General features: G+C 45.8%; 1 protein-coding gene and 2 long non-coding RNA genes across 4 annotated transcripts; 1 reads left to right on the forward strand and 2 right to left on the reverse strand.

The window, feature by feature from the left end:
• Nucleotides 1-5,735: 5,735 nt before the first annotated feature.
• LOC129647936 (uncharacterized) lies at nucleotides 5,736-6,745 on the reverse strand. Its single transcript, XR_008712583.1, has 2 exons — nucleotides 6,229-6,745; nucleotides 5,736-6,024 (listed from the first exon to the last, which is right to left on the reverse strand). It is a non-coding gene; the product is annotated as an uncharacterized LOC129647936 (long non-coding RNA).
• A 452-nt stretch (nucleotides 6,746-7,197) lies between these two features.
• On the reverse strand, nucleotides 7,198-10,394 carry LOC129647937 (uncharacterized). Of its 2 annotated transcripts, none has more exons than XR_008712585.1 (3): nucleotides 10,359-10,394; nucleotides 8,223-9,627; nucleotides 7,198-7,643 (listed from the first exon to the last, which is right to left on the reverse strand). It is a non-coding gene; the product is annotated as an uncharacterized LOC129647937 (long non-coding RNA). The 2 variants fall into 2 exon arrangements; XR_008712584.1 differs by having other exon boundaries at nucleotides 7,635-8,466; nucleotides 9,457-9,627.
• A 3,665-nt stretch (nucleotides 10,395-14,059) lies between these two features.
• Nucleotides 14,060-15,848, forward strand: HTR1D (5-hydroxytryptamine receptor 1D). The gene has a single exon (XM_055574853.1). It carries the CDS (start codon nucleotides 14,060-14,062, stop codon nucleotides 15,191-15,193), a length of 1,134 nt encoding a protein of 377 aa, XP_055430828.1. The 3' UTR covers nucleotides 15,194-15,848.
• The last annotated feature ends 8,249 nt before the right edge of the window (nucleotides 15,849-24,097 follow it).

Raw genomic sequence — 24,097 nt, forward strand, 5'->3', positions numbered from 1 at the left:
TTTTATTTAGGATTGACTGGTTTGATCTCCTTGCTGTCCAAGGGACTCTCAAGAGTCTTCTCCAGCACCACAGTTCAAAAGCAGTAATTCTTTGGCATTCAGCCTTCTTTATGGTCCAACTCACATCTGTACATGACTGCTGGAAAAACCATAGCTTGACTATAGACCTTTGTTGGCAAAGTGATATCCCTGATTTTTAATATATTGTCTAGGTTTGTCATAGCATTTCTTCCAAGGAGCAAGGGTCTCTTAATTTCACGGCTATAGTCATTGTCCGCAGTGATTTTGAAGCCCAAGAAAATAAAGTCTGTCACTGTTTCCATTGTTTCCCCATCTATTTGCCATGAAGTGATGAGACTGGATGCCATGATCTTTTTTCTTTGAATGTTGAGTTTTAAGCCAGCTTTTTCACTCTCCTCTTTCACCCTCATCAAGAGGCTCTTTAGATCCTTTTTGCTTTCTGCCATAAGGGTGGTGTCATCTGCATATCTGAGGTTATTGATATTTCTCCCGGCAATCTTCATTCCAGCTTGTGCTTCATCCAGCCTGGCATTTTGCATGATGTACTCTTCATAAAAGTTAAATAAGTAGGGTGACAATATATATACAGCCTTGACGTACCCCTTTTCCAATTTTGAGCCAGTCCATTGTTCCATATCTGGTTATAACTGTTGCTTATTGGCCTGCATACAGGTTTCTCAGGAGACAGGTAAGGTGGTCTGGTATTCCCATCTCTTTCAGAATTTTCCACAGTTTGTTGTGATCCACACAGTCAAAGGCTTTAGTGTGGTCGATGAAGCAGATGTTTTTGAAATTCCTTTGCTTTTTCTGTGATCCAGAGGATGTTGGCAATTTGATCTCTGGTTCCTCAGCCTTTTCTAAATCCTGCTTGAATATCTGGAAGCTCTCGGTTCACATACTGTTGAAGCCTAGCTTGAAGGATTTTCAACATTACCTTACTAGCATGTGAAATGAGCACAATTGTATGGTAGTTGAAACATTCCTTGGCATTGCCTTTATTTGGTATTGGAATGAAAACTGACCTTTTCCAGTTCTGTGGCTACTGCTGAGTTTTCCAAATTGGCTGTCATATTGAGTGCAGCACTTTAACGGCATCATCTTTTAAGATCTGAAATAGCTCGACTGGAATTCCATCACCTTCACTAGCTTTGTTCATAGTAATGCTTCCTAAGGTCCTCTTGACTTCACATTCCAGGTTGTCTGGCTCTAGGAGAGTGACCACGCCTTCGTGGCTATTTGGGTCATTAAATCCTTTTTTGTATAATTCTTCTCTGTATTCTTGCCACCCCTTCTTAATCTTTTCTGCTTCTGTTAGGTCCTTCCTTGCCATTTCTGTCCTTTTTTGTGCTCATCTATGCATGAAATATTCCCACCCCTCCAACTTTCTTGAAGAGATCTCTAGTCTTTCCCTTTCTATTGTTTTTCTCTATTTCTTTACATTGTTCACTTAAGAAGGCTTTCTTATCTCTCCTTCCTATTCTTTGGAACTCTGCATTCAGTTGGGTATATCTTTCCCTTTCTTCTTTGCCTTTCATTTCTCTTCTCAGCTGTTTAAGGCTTCCTCTGCTGCTGCTGCTGCTAAGTCGCTTCAGTCGTGTCCGACTCTGTGCGACCCCATAGACGGCAGCCCACCAGGCTCCCCCGTCCCTGGGATTCTCCAGGCAAGAATACTGGAGTGGGTTGCCATTTCCTTCTCCAATGCATGAAAGTGAAAAGTGAAAGTGAAGTTGCTCAGTCGTGTCCGACTCTTAGTGACCCCATGGACCGCAGCCCACCAGGCTCCTCCGTCCATGGGATTCTCCAGGCGAGAGTACTGGAGTGGGGTGCCATTGCCACTTTGCCTACTTGGCATTTTTTTTTCTTTTTTGAGACGACAGTCCCAAAATGACCCCTAGGGGGCGATATCACCCCTGTGATAGTGCTTTTGTTTTTATGTTTTGTTTTTTTGGCATATCCCAGACCAGGGATTGAGCCAGCTTACCTTGCATTGGAAAGCGAAGTCTTAACCACTGGGCAACCAGGGAAGACCCCACAGATGTAATTGTAGATATAGAAAATTTAGAGGTAACCACTTTAAAATAAAAGTGAAATTGATTTTGATTTATATTTTACTTATTCAACATATCCAAAATGTTATCATGTGATTGATATAAATATTTATTCTATTAATGGGGTATTTTACATTGTTTTTTGAAGTAAGTCTGAAACCCAGTGTGTTTGACACTTTCAGGCTCTCAGGGGCCACATGTGGCCAGTAGCGACTGCTTTGCACTTTCTCAGGACTGGCTGACTTCCAGCTGTTTTCCGTAGTGCCTGTGTGGCCTTGGCCTAGGCGTTTTCCCTCTCTGAACTTCAGTTTCTTCATCTGTAATATGGGGGAATTTCTACCCCAAGAGGTAGTGTGAGAGGTTAATGGTGAGAGTTTAAAACCTTTCTGCCCTCTTTCTCACGCGCATGAGAGCACCCAGTGGGAGTCTCTGTGCAATTTAGTCATTCAAAGTGGTCCCTTCCCTGATGAATGGACTTCCCTGGAGGCTCAGACGGTAGTAAAAGCGTCTGTCTACAATGCGGGAGACCTGGGTTCGATCAATGGGTCGGGAAGATTCCCTGGAGAAGGAAATGGCAACCCACTCCAGTACTCTTGCCTAGAAAATCCCATGGATGGAGAAGCCTGGTGCAGGCTACTGTCCATGGGGTCACAAAGAGTCGGGGCACCTGGTGGGAGTCTTGGTGCAACTTAGTCATTCAAAGTGGTCCCTTCCCTGATGAAGGCTGGTAATTGACACAGCGCAAGGCTGAAAGTAAGACAGGTTTGGATTCTCATATTTCCCTGTTATAAAGGCCTTGGAAACAACCTTTACCTTGTTTCAAGATAACCAGATCGCCAGTGAAGATCACCAGAGATCATCCAGGCCAGTGGTTTCCAAACCTGGTTGCACCTTAGAAACACAGGAGGAGCTCTGAACAATTACAGTGCCTGGGCTCTAGCCCTCAGGGGTTTAAGCCTGGACATCTGTATTTTCTTATTGTTTGTAACAGCATTTGTATTTTTTTAAAGTTCCCCCAGGTGATTCTGATGCACAGCAAGAGAATCTCTGATCTGACCCAACCCTCTCATTTTCAAGATAAAGACCCTGAGGCCCAGAGGAGGAACTGTCTTTTGTAAGGTCGCAGAGAATTCATGGCAGAACCAAGCTAAAGCCCAGGGCCACCCTCTCTCAGTCCAGTACCCTGTTCTCAGGGCCCATTCCTCGGCTCATGGAGCCTTTCATAACCATTTATTGACCTCATGCTGTGGGCCAGGTGTTATGGTTATAGGAGCTAAATAAGATATAGTCCCTGCACTCAATGTTCAGTGGTGGAGAGTTTGGTGTGGTAAGAGCCTTGGTGGTGGGCATCCAGAAGAGGGGGACCTAACCCAAGCTGGTGGGGGGAAAGCCTTTAGGAAAGGCTCCCTGAGGAGATGCCAGAGTTTAGTCCCGAAGGGTGACTTAGGCGGAGGACACAGCAAAGACAAAGGTGTAGAGGAGGACACAGCTCCGGGACCTGGGTACGGCAGGAGGGCTCCAGCAGGAACTCAAGCAGGTCTGTGACGCTAGACGGTGAAGGTCACAGCCTGCGAGGTTCAGAGGCGATGCTGCAGATGTAATTAAAGGTTCATGAAGGTTCTCTTCGACCAAACAATGGAGCTGAGACTTAATCCCAGGTGCAGGGGGAGCCACTGGAGGATTTAAGAGTGCCATGGTCAGACTTTTAGTTAAAAGGAAGATTCCAGGTGTTACATGGTAAGAGAATGGAAGGAAGTGGAGGCAGGGAGACCATTTAAGCCAGAGAGGGACTTCCCTGGTGGTCCAGTGGCTATGACTCCATACTTCCAGTGCAGGGGGCTCCCTGGTCAGGGAACTAGATCTCACATGCCACAGATAAGAGTTTGCCTACCTCAACGAAAGATCTTGCATGCTGCAAAGGAGATTGAAGATCCTGTGTGCTGCAACTAAGACCTGGTACAGCTAAATAACTAGAGCGACAAAATAAATTAATAAATAAATACTGTATCAAGCCAAGAAAATTTTGGCCCAAAACAGGAAGTGGCAACAGGGGTAGAGAAGAATGAAAACAGCCAAGGCACAGTTAGGTTTAGACAGTGAAGTTGGTAGAATTCAGTAGTTCAGTACTACTATACCGCTGCTGCTAAGTCGCTTCAGTCGTGCCCGACTCTGTGCGACCCCATGGACGGCAGCCCACCAGGCTCCCCCGTCCCTGGGATTCTCCAGGCAAGAACACTGGAGTGGGTTGCCATTTCCTTCTCCAATGTATGAAAGTGGAAAGTGAAAGTGAAGTCGCTCAGTCTTGTCGACTCTTAGCAACCCCATGGACTGCAGCCTACCAGGCTCCTCCACCCATGGGATTTTCTGGGCAACAGTACTGGAGTGGGGTGCCATTGCCTTCTCCCACTATTATACTGTACTTACTATACTAAGAGGAGACTATACCAGTCAGCTATGGCTGTGTAACAAGCCACCCCCAAACTCCGTGGATTAAAACAGTAACATTTACTACTAAAATTCATGCATCTGGAGACTGGCTGATTTAATCTGAAATGGGCTGGGCGTTTTTGCTGTTTTAGCTGGGCTCACACGTGCGTCTGCCGGTCAGCTGAGGCGCTCTATTCTCCGTGGGGATTTGCTGGGGCCATTGGTATAAGCAGCTCTGTTCTACATGTCTTTGTCCCCTCCTCTTGGGACTGGTGGTAAGCCCATACATGGTCTTCTCATGGAGATGATGGACCACAAGCAGAAATATGCACAGCACCTTGAGAACTAGATTTAGAACAAGTTCACTGCCAGCCTTGCCTGACCCTGCTGGCCATAGCTGATCCATGCTGAGCCCAGGTCCAGGAAATACATGCCTTCTCTTGACAGGGGAAGATGGGGGTAGCATGGGGAGGTGGACACGCTGAGCTGAGCTGGGAGGGAGGTGGAACTTTCCTCTGTAATCTGGGGCAAGACATCTGTAATCTTTGGGTCTTAGCATCTCAGCTCATTATATCGGTTTATATCATTTTAAAAGTTCCTTCAAGGGACTTCCCTGGTGGTCCAGTGGCTAAGAGTCCATGATCCTAGTGCAAGGGGCCCCAGTTCGATCCCTGGTCAGAAAACTAGGTCCCACGTGCTGCAAATAAAGATCCCCCACAACTAGGACCCAATGCAGTCAAATAAATAAATGTTTTTAAAAATAAACCAAAAAAATAAAAGTTCCTTCAAGATCATGTTTGCTAGGGAGGGACTGTTAATTACAACTAACTAAAATGTCCAGAGCATCCACTCCATGGCGGGTGTTTTTCACTCAGCTCATTCAAACAAAATAGCCCTGTGGTGTTGGTACTGTTACCCTACCCATTTGCCACACGGAGAAACTGAACTCAAGAGGTTAAATGACGAGTTCAAGGCCCCCTTTGAGCACAGAACTGGTACCCCAGGTTCTTAGGCACTTAACCACTAATTTTGGGGGGTAAACATTTTTACAAAAACAAAAGTACCCCAAACACAAATGCACAGCCTGATGAATATTCACAAAGTGAACACACCTAGTTCAAGAAACAGAATACAGTAAGTCCCCTCCATACAAACGAATTCTGTTCTGAGAGCACAAGTCCAATTCGTTCGTAAGTCCAATCCCGTTAGCCTAGGTACCCAACACAATCAGGTATAGAATACTGTGTGATAGGTCTATAATACTTTTCACACAAGTAATACATTTTTAAAAACAGAAAATAAAGCATTTAAAATTTTATAGTACAGTACCTAGAGAAGTACAGTGGTACAGCATAACAGCTGGCATCCAAGGGCTGGCATCGAGTGAACAGGCAAGAAGAGTTACTGACGGCAGGAGGGAGGAGAGGTGGGAGGTGGTAGATCTGAAGGATCGTCAGCAACAGGAGATGGAGGGCAAGCTGCAGTTTCACTCACGCCTGATGTTGATGGCACAGGTTCTGGTTCCTTGCTGGAACCAGATGCAAGCATCTTTGAAAGTTCACAACTTGAAAGTTCACGTGTAGCGGGCAGACCATATGACCTTCACCCAGCAGCCCCTCTCATATTCCCTCCCCATCACTGCCTCTTTCCCCTCAAACACAACACACTAGCGTGACTCCCATCACAGCAGATCAGTTTTGCCCATTTATGAACTTTATGAAGCTTGACTCACACGTGGGGTCATAGCACGGAGTGTCTTCTGTTCCGTGAAGTTCATCCACATGGCTGAGTGTGACAGGGAGGTGGGGCTCATTCTCACTGGCCTGTAGTATTCCGCTGTAGGAATATGCCACAGTGGATTTATCCATTAGACTGTTGACCTTTGTTTGGGTGGCTTCCGGTTTGGGGTTGCTCAATAGTGCTGTTATGAACAATTCTTGCACATGCCTTTTGGTGAACATTTGTCCATGTTTTTATTGTTTTTATTCGGAGCAGAAGTTCTAGCTCAGAGGTTTGGCTGCTTTTGATTTTTCGACATTTGCCAGATTTTTTAAGAGGTCATTTTATTTTGTTATTATTTTATTATAACTCTGTTGAGTCTTTGTTGCGGCATACAGGCTTCTCCAGTTGCAGCAGTTGAGCTTAGCTGCCCAGCAGTATGTGGGATCTTAGTTCCCTGACCAGGGATCGAACCCATGTCCCCTGCATTGGAAGGCAGATTCTTAGCTACTGGACCACCAAGGAAGTCCCCATTCTCTAGATTTTGAGGTGAAATGTTGACTTGCTCAAGGAACTGACTAGATTTCAAAACTTGCATTCATTTACAGATATACTGATTGATGGATAGATGGACACACGCTCCTATTAAAATTTTTTAATCTTCCTCTCATATTTATTTTACCCATGGGAGATAGACTTGATACCCTGATTTTACAGAGAAGACCGAGACTGTGGGAGGTCCCATGAGCAACAGATGAAATAACAGCTGTGGATGTGCTTTGTAAAATAAAAAGCAGTGTTCAGATTTGAGGAGAATGGTTTCCCTGGTCAGGGCTCACTCATCCGTACCGCACAGCTTCCAGAGAAAGAACAGACAGGAATTCCTCTGTGGGGCACTGATTCTGCTGCATCAAATCACAGCTTGTTGGTTTTTTTTTTTTTTCCTCCAAAAAGATGGGACAGACTTCTGAGGATGCATTAAACCCATACATCCTCTTTGTTTCTGGCAAGGCTTTATGACTCACTCAGTTAAAATAAAGCTCCTTCTGAAAGGGAAGTGACAGATTCTTGTGCAGGCTGGAGGAGTTGAGCCCTGGGTGGGAAGCCTTAGTTAAGAGGGGTTAAAAAGGACGCCTGCAGTGACTGTGCCTTCCCGGAATCCACATAGCAGTTCTGGGCAAAAGGCGTTAGGACCCCAATTTACAGATGAGAAAGGAAAGCACAGGAGGTGAAGTGACTTGCCTCCTCCCCAGCGGGGATCGTTTGGTGGGAAGGAGCTGAAAATCCTCTGTCTGATTTCTCTTTCTCCCGGATCCTCTGTCTGATTTCTCTTTCTCCTGGCCTGTTGTGTCCATTTGAACCGGCTCAACAGAAAAAGTGTGTTGCTACAAATGAGGTTTCCGTGGTCCAGAGGCTGCTCGTGGACATCTAAGGGTAAAGAGTATTCGCTGGGCTTGGAAAGCTCCTTCCTTCTCTCCTGGGGCAGATGGGTCTCCTCTCTCCCTGCTCCCTTCTCCGGGTCCCCTGTCCTCCTGCCTCTCTCTGCGGACCTGTTGGTTGGTTGTTTACTGATGACTTTTCCCACCCCACCCCCCACCACCACGTGCCCCTTAGTCACGGCCGTGGCCCGATTCCTGCCCCAGAATCCTTAGCGTTCGAGTTGCTCCCCCTCCATCAGCTCTCCCTCCACTCAGCTGTTCACAGTCTCCAATTTAAATTCCCAAGAGAGAACCTGCTGGTTTGTTTTGGCTCACAAGTCCACCCTGGTCCAGCCATCTGTGGTCAGAGGTAGCCTGTGGACCAAGTTGGAACTGGGACCCAGGCGTCGCTGCTTTTTCCTCTCTACCCCTCTGCAGATACGTTGGCGCTGGGAGGAGTATGATATGGCTAGAGTCTGTGTGATGTGGACTCCAGGGAAGATGCTGCTGGGCTCAGGAGAGGCTTAAAGTGAAAGTGAAGTCACTCAGTCATGTCCAACTCTTTGCAACCCCATGGACTGTAGCCTACCGTGGGATGTTCCAGGCAAGAATACTGGAGTGGGTTGTCGTTTCTTTCTCCCAGGAGAGGCTGAGGAAGGCCTAACTTCTGCTTTGATGACTGCCAGGACTGTGGTGGGCAGGGGAGAAGCTGCCGGGTACGGCTGGTAGTTCTGACAACGGTGACATCACTGGCTAAAACGGACGGCGATGCCTTGTTTCTAGCGAGGGACGAGACCTTGTCGCCTGGAGACCTGAACATGGTTGGATCCATCCTGGAGAAACCAGAGGAGTCATCATTTACTATGTTGGGAATTAAAATCCATGCTCTAGTTCTCCCTAAATTCTGGCGAGGTGTGAATTATCACCTCCATCACTGGAACTCGGAGAGCTTAAGTAACTTACCCAATGGTCACAGCAAGAAAGTGGAGTGACGGGGATTGGGACTTGAGCCTGCCTGACCCAAAATGTGTGCTTATTGCCATTCCCCTCCAGCTCTGTTATTAAGGTTACATTTGTCCAGGATGCTACAATTACATCTTATCATATATATGATCTTATTGGAACACCCCTTTGGGGCAGCATGGCCATGCTAATGTTCCCTTTTTTTACAAAGAAACTGAGGGTCAAAGAGGAATCATGATTACCCTGCTGATCAGTGGCAGAGCTGGGCTCAGAACTCAGAAATTTGGGACTAGGATGTATGGATAGGTATTAACGTGTCAAAATCAAGGTATCAACGCTGGTTCCAATACTACCAGTGCCAGTCATGTGCTTTTCTTTTTCATAATGTACAAAATTGATTAAGAAAAAATATGAAAATATCAATTCGCTACGAAAGAATATATATGTGTGTGTGTGTGTGAATGTATTTATAAAACATACTTACAGATTAAAGACTAACAACAACCATGTACTCACTACTGCCTTAAGAAACATCACTGATACCTTTAAAACCCCTCCGTGATGATCACATCCCTGTTTCCTTTCCCCTCTAGTGGTAACCACGAGCTTTAATAATGTATTGCTATTTTTATTTATTTATTTACTACACCGCTTGTGGGATTTTAATTCCCTGAGCAGGGATCAAACCCGCTCCCCCTCTAATGAAAGCTCTAGACCGCCAGGGAATTCCCCTGAGTTTTATGTTGAATGTTTCCTTGCTTTTCCTTATGGCTTTGCCACATATATTTATATCCTTAAACAGTTTGTTTCCTCTGGCATGTTTTTGTTGTTGGCACTGTTATGCACGCGCTTTGATTTACCCAGTCTTGCTGCTCTAGCAGCCGGCACAGGAATACGCCGCACTCTGCCATCCTGCTCCTGATGGATGCTTGGGCGCTTTCCAGTTGTTTGCCGTTACAGTCATTACTACTGTGATATTCTTGTTGCCGTCTGCCGGGGAACACGCTGAAAAGTTTCTCTGTCTTATGTACCTGGGAGTGGAATTACTGGGTCACGAGGTGGTCATTACCTTTTTAGATTTATGACATAAGGCCAAATTGTTTGCTAACAAGTGTCCTCCAAAGTATACTTAACCAGTGGGAGGTGATAATTTCTGTTGCTCCCACCTTTACCAAATGACATGACTCAACTAGATTAAAATTTTTTACCTACCTGCTGACTGAAGACAGTAGCTCATTGTTTGAATTTCTGGTTTTTTACCTTATTTGAAATTACATACGATTTCTGTTTTTTATCTTATTATTTGATGGGAGGGTTGACTATGCACCTAGAGTCTATATCTCCAAAGGTAGCTGGATTGTGGGATATTACCCCAACTTTGTTCAAGTTGGGGAAGAACGGTAGGCAAGAGACAGCCTCAGAATCATGTGACTCCCAAGCGGCAGGTATAAACAGTGGAATATTACTCAACCGTAAAAGGAACAAAATAGTGTTATTTGCAGAGACATGGATGACCTAGAAGCTGTCATACAGAGTGAAGTAAATCAGAAAGAGAAAAACAGATATTGTATATTAATGCTTCTATGTGGAATCTACAAAGATTTGGTACAGATGGACTTATTTGCAAAGCAGAAATAGAGACACAGATGTAGGGAACAAACTTACGGATACCAAGGGGTGCATGGGGAAGGGATGAGCTGGGAGATTGGGATCGACATATATACAGTACTATGTATAAAATAGATAGCTAATGAGAACCTACCGTATAGCACAGGGAACTCTACTCAGTGCTCTGCGGCGAGCTAAATGGGAAGGAAATCCAAAAAAGAGAAGACAGATGTATTCACATAACTGATTCCATTTGCTGTACAGCAGAAACTAACAGAACATTGTAAAGCAGCTATACGCCAATAAAAATTAATTAAAAAAAGAATCATGTGGCTTCCCACAAAGCTCCAGCCTGGCATTCCTGACCAAGGCAATCCACACTGTCCTTCTTCCCAAGATGTCACCCACCAGCCTCCCAGGCCTTTCTGAGCCCGCGCCTTTCACTGGAATGAGGTCATTGGAATGCCTGGAACCCAAGGAGTGACCGCCTGGGTTTGTGGGGCAAGCAAACCAGCCTTCCGTGGGAAATGACGCCACCCCGCTCACCCAGACCGTCTGGAGGGAAGAAAATTCTGAACAGTCCAACCTGACTTCACATTTTCCCTGTGAATCAAAGGAGAGCTTCAGCCAGAGGCCTTTGGGGGTGGAGGATGGGGTAAGGAGGTGGGTGGGGTAGGGTGAAGGAATCACCATTTTCCTGTATCTCCAGGAGATCCCAAACCAGCTTCATGCCTAGAAGCAAACATGCCAGAAGGCTTTTCTTCCTGGACTGAGGCAGTGTGGAGAGGAGTGGAAATGTCAGAGCTGACCCTGGACCCGGTTTTTCCACTTCCACCTGGTCACCTTGGGGCAGGTGACATCACCTTTCTGAGTGCTGATTGGTTCATTTGTCAGTTGGGGGCCATAGGTGGAGTGGGTCCCACCCTGGAACATACCAAGAGCTCCATCAAAGTTGTGATGATAATATTCCTCAAATTCAGGGAATGTTTCAGAACAGGTAGCTTAAGAAGGGTTTTCTTAACTCAGGCTGTTTTCCCTCCTCTAGGCAGATTTTTTTTTTTAAAGACAAAGCACGCTTTTGGGGCATGAGAGGGAAACTACCATTTTGCACGTTTAGCTTCTTAATGATTTAAAATCAATCAATAGGGACTTCCCTGGTGGTTCAACCGTTAAGAATCCGCCTTCCAGTGCAAGGAATGTGGGTTCGATCCTGGTCCAGGAACTCAGATCCCACATGTCACGAGGAATAACTAAGCCTGCATACAGCTACTATGTGCATGGGCCACATCAAGAGAATTCTTGCACTGCAACAAAAGATCCCACGTGACACAACAAAGACCCTGTGTCCCACAACAAAGACCCAACACAGCCAAATTAATTAATTAAATCAAAAATAAAGCCAATCAACAGCCGTAGACTGAACTTTTCCAACAAAGCCCTGGGCTGAGCAGAAGGAAGGAAGTAGGATGACAATGATTCTTGGCATCTCTCGGGCTTTTAGTGGGTTTCAAAGGCTGACCTTGCCAGGAGCAATGAAAGCCCCGAAGCAGTTCTGGTTGGCAGGTGGGTTGGCTCCTGTTTTGGGAAAGAAATCTGAGACGTTAGGATTTGCCCAAGGTCATACAGGAAGGCTGGGGTAGAACAAGGATTAGAGCCTAGACTGCCCCAGTCCAAGCGAAACTCTTACCCCGTGCCCTGCTGCCCCCCACCCCCACCCCCCACGCCTAGAGCCTGATCCTCTACTCTCTGCACTCCAGCCTGCAGGCCTTTACTGTTATCTTTCCAGCTACCAGGAATGCCATCCCTCTCGACTTTGACTACTGAGACCCTTCTCCTTAATGTAGGCAACCAATGAAACAATATGCAGTCCTTAATAATGAAATTGTGGAGACTTCTCTGGTGGTTCAGTTGTTAAGAATCTGTCTTGCAAAACGCAGGAGACTCGGATTTCGAACCCTGGTAGGGGAAATAAGATCCCACCAGCTGCTCAGTGCCGCCAGTAAAGAAAGTGATATCACATTTTTTAGAAAAGCATGTATGTATAATATATATTCTGCCTTGCCAGCTCCATCCCAGGGTCCTTGACACTACATGTCTGCCTCCCTTCCTGGGCTGTGAATGCTCTCAGGGCAAGACCTGATTGCTAAGTTGAGCTGGAAGAGATAATGATAAATGAATCATAGGGATTCCTGGTGGAGTTGTAGCACTCCACACAAGACGGGGGGAGATGCAGTAAGGTTATTGATGGGGCTAAGGGGTCTTAGCATTCTTCTTGCCGACCCCATACACCCAGGGGCTTCCTGCCAGACCCTGTGGACTTCAGATACCAGGACTTGCCCGTGTCCCAAATACTGAAACCCAGATTCAAGTCCACAGACACAAAGAAAAGAAAATGATTCTTCAAGATTGTTTTGTGACTTAATTTCCAATTCTCATTTGCAAAGCCAATTTTATTTTTGTATTTCAACTTTCACCATGAAAAAAAGCACAGGATTTTTATTTTTGCACTTAATTTTTTTTTTTTTTTTGGCCACATGGCTCGTGGAATCTTAGTTCCCCAACCAAGGATCAAACCCGGGCCCACAGTCATGAAAGTGAGGAGTCTTTACCACTGGACCACCAGGGAGTTCCCTGCAGTTCACTTTCTTTGCTTAACGAAAAGGTGTTGTTTGCACGTTTGATTTTAAGAGTCATACATGCCCACTCTAGGAAATTTGGAAAACTCGTATGATAGGAAAAAGGTCACCACCCCCTCCCCAATTCCTAGAGAAGTACATGGTAACGATTTGGTATGTTTCCCAGTGGCCCGTGTGTGTGTACAGTTATTTTTGTTGAGGTTCCATTGTTGCTGAATAAATAGGATGATTTCTGATTCACAATGCACAGAGCTAGTTTCATGTACCTGTAAGAAACCTGTGGTACGTCCAACAGCTGTGATACTGTGCCCCCTCTGAGAACTGTGGGGGTGGGGCTCCTTGCCCGCCCCTGTCTTCTCCAGACCTGTGTGGAAATGCCGGTTTGGCTGCACGACTGCCAGCGCTAAGCAGTATCCTTTTAATCTTATAGTTAATCTCAAACGTCTAAATTGTCCTTCTAGAACCTAACTCTACTTTTTGTCTTTCCTTAACCCCCAGAACTTCTGAACACGTGGCCTTCGGGATGAACCCACAGTGATCTCTTTGTTTTGCCTTCTCCCAGCTTAGGCATTCTTCGAGTCTTGGTAACTGGAATGTTTTGTCTGTCTGTTCAGGCTCCAGACGTTTAGTGGGACAGGGACCAAAGTTAACTACCTCATGACACATGCAGACGAACCTGGGAAAACTGTGAGCTGTTGACTGTGCTGTCTCTCTGAATCAGCTGGCACTTCTTCTTGTCTCTGGTTAAAAAAAAAAAAAAAAAATCCCCAGGGGTGACCTGAAATCCAGAATCTTCTCAGAATAGAATGGAGGAAATTCTTAAGTTCTCATTAAACACATTTATCTCTCAAGCTTTGGAAGGAGCCAGAATGCCAAAAGCAAGAATTCCAGAGCGTTGCAGAGACTGTTTTGATATCCTGGTAAATGTCTAACAAATCCAGCATGTGTCCTCAACGCCTGATCAGTTGCTGGGCAAAGTTCCAGAACAGTGAGACCTCTTGGGATTCATCTGATTTAGGAAAGACCTTTAACTACCAGGTGGAAGTCACCTCAGTGTTCTTTTCAACGGTGGAGTTTTGAGGGCTTTTCGCTGGGTTCTGTTCTGACGGCTGCCTCCCACCAGCGTGAAACAGAAGGATGACCTTATTCTGTGAGCAGGACAACTGTGAAAGAAGGAGCTGTGTATGTGAAAGTCTGTGGAAAGAAAGAGCCACCTAGAATGTTCCCCCCAAACCAGTCAGTAGAAGGTCTTCTGCAGGGGGCTCCCAACAGATCCCTGAATGCCACAGAAACTCCAGGGGCTTGGGACCCAGGGACCCTCCAAGCCCTCAAGATTGCTCTTGCCGTGGTCCTTTCCATCATCACCCTGGCCACAGTCCTTTCCAATGCCTTTGTGCTTACCACCATCTTCCTGACCAGGAAGCTCCACACCCCAGCCAACTGTCTCATTGGCTCCCTGGCCATGACGGACCTCTTAGTTTCCATCTTGGTCATGCCCATCAGCATCGCCTATACCACCACCCACACCTGGAGCTTCGGCCAACTCCTGTGTGACATCTGGCTGTCTTCTGACATCACATGCTGCACGGCCTCCATCCTGCATCTCTGTGTCATTGCTCTGGACAGGTACTGGGCCATCACGGATGCCCTGGAGTACAGCAAACGCCGGACTGTGGGCCACGCGGCCGCCATGATCGCCGTGGTCTGGGCCATCTCGGTCTGCATCTCCATTCCACCCCTCTTTTGGCGGCAGGCCAGAACTCACGAAGAGATGTCGGACTGCCTGGTGAACACGTCTCAGATCTCCTACACCATCTACTCCACCTGTGGGGCCTTCTACATCCCGTCCGTGTTGCTCATCATCCTCTATGGCCGTATCTACATGGCCGCCAGAAACCGCATCCTGAACCCGCCGTCCCTCTATGGGAAGCGCTTCACCACTGCGCACCTCATAACAGGCTCTGCAGGGTCCTCGCTGTGCTCGCTCAACCCCAGCCTTCACGAGGGGCATTCTCATTCCGCCGGCTCCCCTCTCTTTTTTAACCACGTGAAAATCAAGCTTGCCAATAGTGTCCTGGAACGCAAGAAGATTTCTGCTGCCCGAGAAAGGAAAGCCACAAAAACCCTGGGGATCATTCTGGGGGCCTTTATCGTCTGCTGGCTGCCCTTCTTTGTAGCATCTCTGGTCCTTCCCATCTGCAGAGACTCCTGCTGGATCCACCCAGCACTTTTTGACTTTTTCACTTGGCTAGGCTATCTGAACTCCCTCATCAATCCAATAATCTATACTGTGTTTAACGAAGAGTTTCGGCAAGCGTTTCAGAAAGTTGTCCGTTTCAGGAAAACCTCTTAGTCTTATTTGATGGTGACTCTTGATATCTTTTATGTCCTGAAAACCAACTGGAAATTGTCTTTTTTATTTTTCCTGAGAGTTGGGTTGGTTCCGCTATCTTGGGGTTTGGTCCAGTTGATAGAATTGTCCAGTGTTCTTTTTTGCTGTTGTCTTGACTTCTGAGCCACCAAAAGCTGGGCAGCTGTGTGAAAGGGGGCAAGACTTTACTTAGTGTAATATTTTCATGGTTCATCTGTGTTGGAAAGAATGTGACCTACAGGTTTCCCCATTGATGCTATGTGGGCAGAAAGCTGGCTGACTCTGTAGAAAGACCCCAAGTTCAAAACGGGAGGCTTTCTGGTCTACTTAAGTTTTGCGTGGAGCTCTAAATCGCAAGAGTCAGACATGACTTAGCAACTAAACCACCACCACCACTTAAGAGAGTCCGTGAGATGAATGACCTGAGTTGAAACAGAATTGGAGTTGGATGGAGGGTTTCCATTCCATGCAGTGCCTTAGTTGGAAAATAACACCCAAGTATTTCTTCCACTGAGTCCTTCTTAGATTGAATCTCCCTTAGTTGTTCATGAGGAAGGAGTCAGCATTTGAAGTGCCAATGATATAGAGTGATGGATACAGAGTGACAGAGAGAGATTCAGAAGCCAGGGGCAGGGGAGTGGATGGCTGGGACCAGATCAGCTACCCATCCTCCTCCTGCACCATCTGAATGTTCTGAAGTGAAAACCCACAATTTACCCCCACTGAAGCAGACTGACAGAATTTGCACCTACCAGGCTTTCAATGGAACACCATTCTGAACTTTTTTCCTGAATTATTTTTTTACATCCCATTCTCATTAGAGATCTTAAGGTGTTGAGTCTTGTCAAATAAAAAGCATGAGACATCATTATCAGTAAAGTCTTTGAGTAGTTTTTACTCCCTCCCTGGATGTAGGGACTTTTCAATTCAATTTAATCTCTAGCATTTACTGAGCACCTACCACACGCTGGTCCCTGTGCCAGAATCCTGGTATTTATTGTTTGATTGGAGTCTGATAATAACGGTGCATGCTAAGTCACTTCAGTTGTGACCGACTCTGTGAGACCCTATGGACTGTAGCCCACAAGGCCCCTCTGTCCAAGGGATTCTCCAGGCAAGAATACTGGAGTGGGTTGCCATGCCCTCCTCCAGGGTATCTTCCCAACCCAGGGATCGAACCCCCATCTCTTTACATCTCCTGCATTGTAGGTGGATTCTTTATCACTAGCACCACCTGGGAAGTCCCATAACAATGGAAGTCAATATAACGTGATGATTAGAGCTGACGACCTGATGCCTCAGTTCAAATCCAAGTACTACCAATTTCTACCTGGATGAATGACCTTGGACAAGTTTCTTAATCTCTTTTTACCTCATGTTCCTCAAATGTAAAATGAGGAAAATAATGGTGGTTATTGTATATTTTAACACAGTGGTTGGCACAAGAGCTCTTATCATTTCAGAGATGCAGAAACTCACCTGCCCAAGATTAAGCAACATAAAAATAATAGCTACTATGTACTGAGTGCCTGCAATGCTCCTCACATACAATTTCTGTCTTGCTTTCCATCCTCGTTTTACAGATGCAACAAAGAAACTTGCCTATGATTAGGGAAGGTTTCATAAGAAGGTGACACATGAGCTGATGAACTTTCAGGGAATGGGAAACTGAGAAAGGGGAGGTATGACAAAGCTTCAGGGGAAGTTGGTTCAGAGCAAAAGGGAGGTAGGGAAGGTCACGCCAGATGGAGAAAAGAGCAAGGACAGAGCCTAGGAGGCCTGTAAGGCTCCTTGGGATCTCTGGGAACATGGAGGAGAGTCAGGAATATGGAATATCAGAAAGGGAGAGATAAGCAGGGAGGCCAAGATTGGTGTAGGGGGAGCACCCAAGGGAGTCTTGTGCTGACCTTTAAGTTTCTGCTTGGCATCTCACAGTGTGTTTGCTGACCATTTGCATCAGAATCTCCCAGGGAGATTCTGTCAACCCTGAATTTCTGGTTCCCAACTCAGACCCACTACATCAGAATCTCTGGCAGTTAAACTCAGGAATTGGGCTTTAAATAAACCTCTCTTCACTTCTTGCATCAGGTGAATTCTATCCACTAGGTTGTTTCCAATTTTCTAAAGTTTCCAAAATGATTGCATCCTTGTCTAGGTCACCCCGTGGGAGTGCTCCCTGAGCCCAGAGACACGTCTCTGCACATTCACTCCTCTCCTCTGCTCCCTCATGCCCTTCCTGACTTTCCTTTAAGGCTGTACTCTTCCTCACCAGCTCTGTGTCATCTAGGGCCATCTTTCTGATCCGGGAAAGATTAGGAAACCAAAGACTGGACAGGGATCTGTGTACACACAGTATGTGTCAGTGGTTAAGGGCACAGGCTGTGAGGTCAGAAATACCTGCAGTTGGAGCCCAGTTCTGCCATTTATCAGCTCTGTGACCTGGGGGCAAGTCCCTAATGTCTCCATGCTCCTGTTTCTTCATTGGTTAATGGAGTTGTCCGTATCTAAGTCATAAGATCTCTGTGAAGATTAGATGAGGCAGTGATTTGCAAAATGCTTCTCACACTGAGCACTGTGCCTGACACTAAGTGCTCAGTGAAATGCTACCTGTTACTATTTGAGAACTCTGAGCCAGTTCCAAAAGAGGCTCAGCCTTCTTCAACTGTCTAGGACAAAAGTTTTTATTTATTTCAGTTCAGTTCAGTCACTCAGTCATCTCTGACTCTTTGTGACCCCATGAACTGCAGCACGCCAGGCCTCCCTGTCCATCACTGACTCCCAGAGTCCACCCAAACCCATGTCCATCGAGTCGGTGATGCCATCCAACCATCTCATCCTCTGTCGTCCCGTTCTCCTCCTGCCCTCAATCCCTCCCAGCATCAGGGTCTTTTCCAATGAGTCAGCTGGTCCCATCAGGTGGCCAAAGTATTGGAGTTTCAGCCTCAACATCAGTCCTTACAATGAGCACCCAGGACTGATCTCTTTTAGGATGGACTGGTTGGATCTCCTTACAGTCCAAGGGACTCTCAAGAGTCTTCTCCAACACCACAGTTCAAAAGCAACAATTCTTCAGCGCTCAGCTTTCTTCATAGTCCAACTCTCACATCCATACAGGACCACTGGAAAAACCATAGCCTTGATTAGATGGACCTTTGTTGGCAAAGTAATGTCTCTGCTTTATAATATGCTATCTAGGTTGGTCATAACTTTTCTTCCAAGGAGCAAATGTCTTTTAATTTCATGGCTGCAGTCACCATCTACAGTGATTTTGGAGCCCAGAAAAATAAAGTCAGCCACTGTTTCCATTGTTTCGCTATCTATTTGCCATGAAGTGATGGACCAGATGCCATGATCTTAGTTTTCTGAATGTTGAGCTTTAAGCCAAATTTTTCACTCTCCTCTTTCACTTTCATCAAGAGGCTTTTTAGTTCTTCTTCACTTTCTGCCATAAGTGTGGTGTCATCTGATATCTGATATTGATATTTCTCCCGGCAATCTTGATTCCAGCTTGTGTTTCTTCCAGCCCAGCGTTTCTCATGATGTACTCTGCATATAAGTTAAATAAGCAGGGTGACAATATACAGCCTTGACGTACTCCTTTCCCTATTTGGAACCAGTCTGTTGTTCCATGTCCAGTTCTAACTGTTGCTTCCTGACCTGCATACAGATTTCTCAGGAGGCAGGTCAGGTGGTCTGGTATTCCCATCTCTTTCAGAATTTTCCACAGTTTATTGTGATCCACACAGTCAAAGGCTTTGGCATTAGGCTGCACCATACGGGATCTTAGTTCTCTGACCAGAAATCCAACCTGTTCCCCCTGTAGTGGAAGTCCATTCTTAACCACCGGACCACCAGGGAATTCTGGTAAACCTTTTAAAAACAGCTTTATTGAGATATAATTCATATACCACATAACTCATTCATTTAAAGTGTACAATTCCAGGCCTTATAGTATTTTCACAGAGTTATGGAACTATGACACATTCAGTTTTCATCACCCCAAAAAGAAGCCCTTCACCCTTTAGTCATTACTGCCCAGTCTCTCTAGTCCTAAGCAATCCGTAGTTTGTTTTTGCTATAGATGGACTCTTCTGGATATTTCATAAATGGAATCATACACTATGTCACTTTGTGACTGGCTGCTTTTACTTAGCATAATCTTTTCACATTTGCCCGTGTTATAGCATATATCACTATTACATTTCTCTTTATCGTTAGATAATATCACATTGTATAGCTAAACTACTTTTTATTTATTCACTTATTCATCATTGTCTACTATGAATAACGCTGCTCTGAAATTTATGGTACAAGTTTCTGTGTGGACATGTACTTTCATTTCTCTTAGGCATATAGCGAGGAGTCGAGCTACTGGGTCATATGGTTCCTCTGTGTCTCCCCTTTGAGGGACTGCCAGACTGTTTTCACAGTGGCTGCACCACTTTACATTCTCTTCAGCAGTGTGTGAGAGTTCCAGTTTGTTCACATCCTCATCTGTACTTGTCACCGAGTGTCTTTTATGATAGCCATTCTAGTGGGTGTGAAATGCTATCTCCTTGTGATGGCTAACTTTAAGAGCCGATAGTAAATATTTTCAGCTTCACAGGTCATATAACCTCTGTTGTAATTATTCCACTCTGCCACCGTAGCATGAAAACAGTCATAAACAATACATAAATTGATAAGCTTGGTTGTATTCCAATAAAATGTTATTTACTAAAATAGGTAAGAAGACCTCTGATCCAGAAAAGCAGGCACCCCTTTCCTTCATCTACCTAACCATCTCTACCCCCTTCTCTGGTTTTCTCTATTTTATTTATTACTGATGATGATACATATTAGTTCTTGCCTATTGTCTGTCTGCCATCTCTAGAATGTCAGCTTCATAAGGGTGAGGGTCTGTCTTTATGTATCATAATTTGATCTCCAACACACTGCAGTGCCTGGACGTAGTAGGTATTCAATAAACATTTGTTTGTTTGAATGAATGAAATGTCGTTTCCAGGTTTACAAATGACTTATTCTCAAAGTCTTTGTCTTTAAAGTTTTAAGAGATGGTGACTGGTTCCTGTGGCCGGAACCTCACAAATCATGAGCTTTGGTGTCAGGTAAACATCAGTCAGACTCAGGGTGGTTCTGTCCTGAGTGTAGCTAAGGTAAGAGGCGAGGGAGGAGGCTAGGTGACCCAAGTATCCCACTGGAGCTGGAGCGGGGGCTGACCCCTTAGCCTGCACTCAGCCCAGCCCCTCTGTCCTGCTCAGATGTCCCCTCCTCCAGTCTCTACCCAGGGACAGTCAAAGGAAAGTCCAGCTTAGGAGAAAAATCAACTGTTTTCTGGGTTTGTTAGTATTACCTGAAAGTTGCCCATTTAGAAATCATGCCTGGAGAATTGCACACTAATTAGGTCAGATTAAAAATAAACTTGTTTTCCATGACTGCAGAGGAAGCCTGTATTTGGGAGCCTTTCTTGTCTCCCCTCCCCCAACATCCTTGTCATGCTCCTAATTCTTTCACACTTAGTCACAAACACACACACACAGCATGGCGGCGATGATGCCGGGGAGAGCAGAGCCTAGTCTAGGACAGGAATTTGCTGGTTTCTGATGCACACAAGTGTGGCAGACACTGCAGATGCCCATCTAGCAGCCAATCCTATTTCCTTGCTCATAGAACCTCACAGCAGGTCAACTGGCAACATGCCATTGCCCCCAGGAAGTAAATCCTGATTGGTTTAAACCAGTTGGAATACGTCCATTGTCTCTACTAGTGATTGGTCAAGGGATGGACATTGACCCAGTTCTGGCCAATGGGATATAAGCAGGGACACCCAACTGGTCAGATCTGCCAGGGAGGAGGGGGTTCCCAGGATCTGTGAATTTAGGTAAAAAATGGAAAAGTACCTGGCAAACTGGGACAAACTGATTATGCAAGGTGTAAGGAGAAACTAACACAATGCTGTAAATCAACTCTACCTCAATTTTTAAAATTAATAAATAAATAGACTTAAGGGGAAGTTGTTAGTGGCTTTGGGAAAGATCCTCCTTACAGGAAAAGAGAGACATGCAAGGGAAAAAGGTTCTTCCTGCTTGAATGCTGTCTGGTGAGGATGGGAAGCTTAGGCAGTCATCCTGTGATCCTGCAGGAAAACACTGCGGATGCCCTGAAGATGGCACAGGAGAAAGAGCAACATCCTTGACTGAATCACTGAGGTACCAAAGCATCCCTGGGACCACCTGTCTCAGATTACTTGTTAAGTGAGTAGTAACCATCCTGTAACAGTAACACTGTTCGCTGGATTTTTCTGTGACTTGCTTCTGATCGCATCCAGACAGACACCAGGAGGACATACCTCTTTCTTGCTATCTGGTCCTCCCAGAGGTTGGATGGCAGCAAGGTTGGGCAGCATGAGGCACTCTCAGGTTGGCACAGGGTTGATGTCTTGAGCAAGGATCTGGGGATAGCCAGAGGATGTTTGTCAGTGTGAGCCAGTCTGTGGGGGTAAACAGCTAATGTTCACTGGCTGCTTTGAGAGGCGACCCAGGGATTTCCAGTGCATCACGAGTACTCTCTGAGGTCCACGGGCTCAGAGAGGATGACTCATCTGAGGTCACATTCACATTAACTGGTTTGAATCTATGTCTGTCCCATCCAAAGTGCATACTCTTTTCTTTCTCTTCACAACACTGTCTTGGTTACATCTCCAAGAAGGGATACCTCCTAGAACATTCTTGGTGACAGGGAGATCAGTGCCCATGAGACACCCAGGCCATCTTGGTCAGCACTGACTGTTCTTCCCTCTGGCCCAAATATGATTTCTGGTAACTTCCATTTGCCTGTGCCTTAAAAAAAATTTTTTTTTAATTTATATATTTTTGGTTGTGCTGGGTTTTCGTTGCTGCTCAAGCAGTTTCTTCTAGTTTTGGTGATGGGGGCTACTTTCTAGTTGAGGCCCATGGGTATCTCATTGAAGTATTGTCTCTTGTTTCAAGCTCTAAGGTGTTCGGGCTTCAGTAGTTATGGCACATGGGTTCAGTAGTTTTGGCTCCCAGGCTCTAGAGCAAGAGCTCAACAGTTGTTGGACATGGGCTTGGTTGCTCCACAGCATGTGGGATCTTCCTGGACCAGGGATCGAACCCATGTCCCTTGCATTGGCAGTCAGATTCTTTCCCACTGAGCCACCAGGGAAGCCCTTCTGTCCCTATCTTGACTTTCTGAAACCTGGAGGCCAGAGATGTGTCTCCTCAGGCCGATCAGCCTCATATCTCATCATGACTTCACCCAGGAAGGAACTGAAGTTTGACTGCTAGTCAAACTAAAAGTCCCAAGTCTTTTTTTTTTTGATATTTATGTATCTGACTGTGCCGAGTCTTAGTTGTGGCATGCACAAGGGCTCTCTCTAGCTGTGCACGTGGGCTCCATAGTGCGGTCTCAGCAGCCGTGGTGCCCAGGCTCGGTTGCCCTGTGGCACACGGAATCTTAGTTCCTGGACCAGGAATTTAATCTGTGTGCCCTACATTGCAAGGTGGATTCTGAACCACTGGCTCACCAGGGAAGTTCCTGAAAGTGCCAAGCGTCACACACACCTAGAGTTTTTCACCTGCCTGCACCCTCCCACCCCGACCCCTGACTCTATCTCTGCATAATAGAGCCCAAGGGGAGGACTTTTCACTGATCCGTGTTACATTTCTTCTTGTAGATTCCTACACACTGTTCTGAAGATTAAGTGGGTTTTGAATCCTGATTATTTCAGCCTCTATTTGCTCTCTCTCCCAGCTTTGTGTGATCCTTGTAGTAAATGCATCCCAAATATTAACAAACCGTTATATCTACTGGGGACAGGGTCAAGGCCCTTGGACGACCTTCTTCAGGCTAGGATAGCTAAACATAAGAAGGATAACTCTTCTGGCAAAGGTATTGATACGACCCCTCCTCTTTCAGAATTCTCCAGAGAAATGGAACAAATAGAGCATGCATTTATATAAGAGGAGATTTATTTCAAGGAATCGACTTATGTAATTGTGGAGGCTTGATGAATCCAAAATCTGATGCAGAGGCCAACAGCCTGGAGATTCAGACAAAAGAGTTCCACCTTGGGGACTTCCCAGATGGTCCAGTGGCTAAGACTCTGTGCTCCCAATGCAGGGGGCCCAGGTTCAGTCCCTGGTCAGGGAACCAGATCCCACATGCTTCAGCTGAAAGATCTCATGTGCTGCAATGAAAATAGAATTTCCTGTGGGCCACAACTAAACCAGTGCAGCCAACTAAGTAAATAAATAAACACTTTTTCTTTAGAAAGTTCCACCTTGAGTTTAAAGGCTGTCTGCTGTAGAAGAGCCAACGTTGCTGATGAAGTCCAAAGGCCATCTTCTTGGGAAGTCGCTCTTGCTTTTGTTTTATTTGGGCTTTCAACTGATTGGATAAGGCCCACCCACATTATGGAGGGCAATCTGCTTTACTCAAAGTCCACTGGCTTAGACGTCCATCTCATCTAAAAAGAGCCTCACAGAAACATCCAGAGCAATATTTGACTGAATACCTGGGCACTGTGGTCCTGACAAGCTGACATGTAGAGTTAACCACCACCTGCCTTGCTTCCACAGCCAGGCTCCCTGACAGCAGTCACTCTGACCTCTGTTCTCTCACCAGACCTTGAGCCCCACAGGGCCTCTAACTGATCTTTGCACTTTCAGTACCTGGCACACAGCCAGTGCTCAGCTGATGATAACAATAGCTAGCATTTATTGAGCTCTTACTGTGTACCCAGGTACAGCCCTAAGTGTTTTATGAGCTTTAACTCATTTAACCCGCATGCAGATGGTCCTTTTATTATCCTCTGGATGAAACACCAGAAGTCCCGAGAGGTTAGATAATTTGCCCAGTGTCACA

The sequence above is a fragment of the Bubalus kerabau genome, chromosome 3 (assembly GCF_029407905.1).
Source record: "Bubalus kerabau isolate K-KA32 ecotype Philippines breed swamp buffalo chromosome 3, PCC_UOA_SB_1v2, whole genome shotgun sequence".
Classification (NCBI taxonomy): Eukaryota; Metazoa; Chordata; class Mammalia; order Artiodactyla; family Bovidae; genus Bubalus; species Bubalus kerabau.

Excerpts from the sequence above, each read along its gene's own strand:
- HTR1D (XM_055574853.1), top strand. The coding sequence starts at position 14,060 with ATGTTCCCCCCAAACCAGTCAGTAGAAGGTCTTCTGCAGGGGGCTCCC.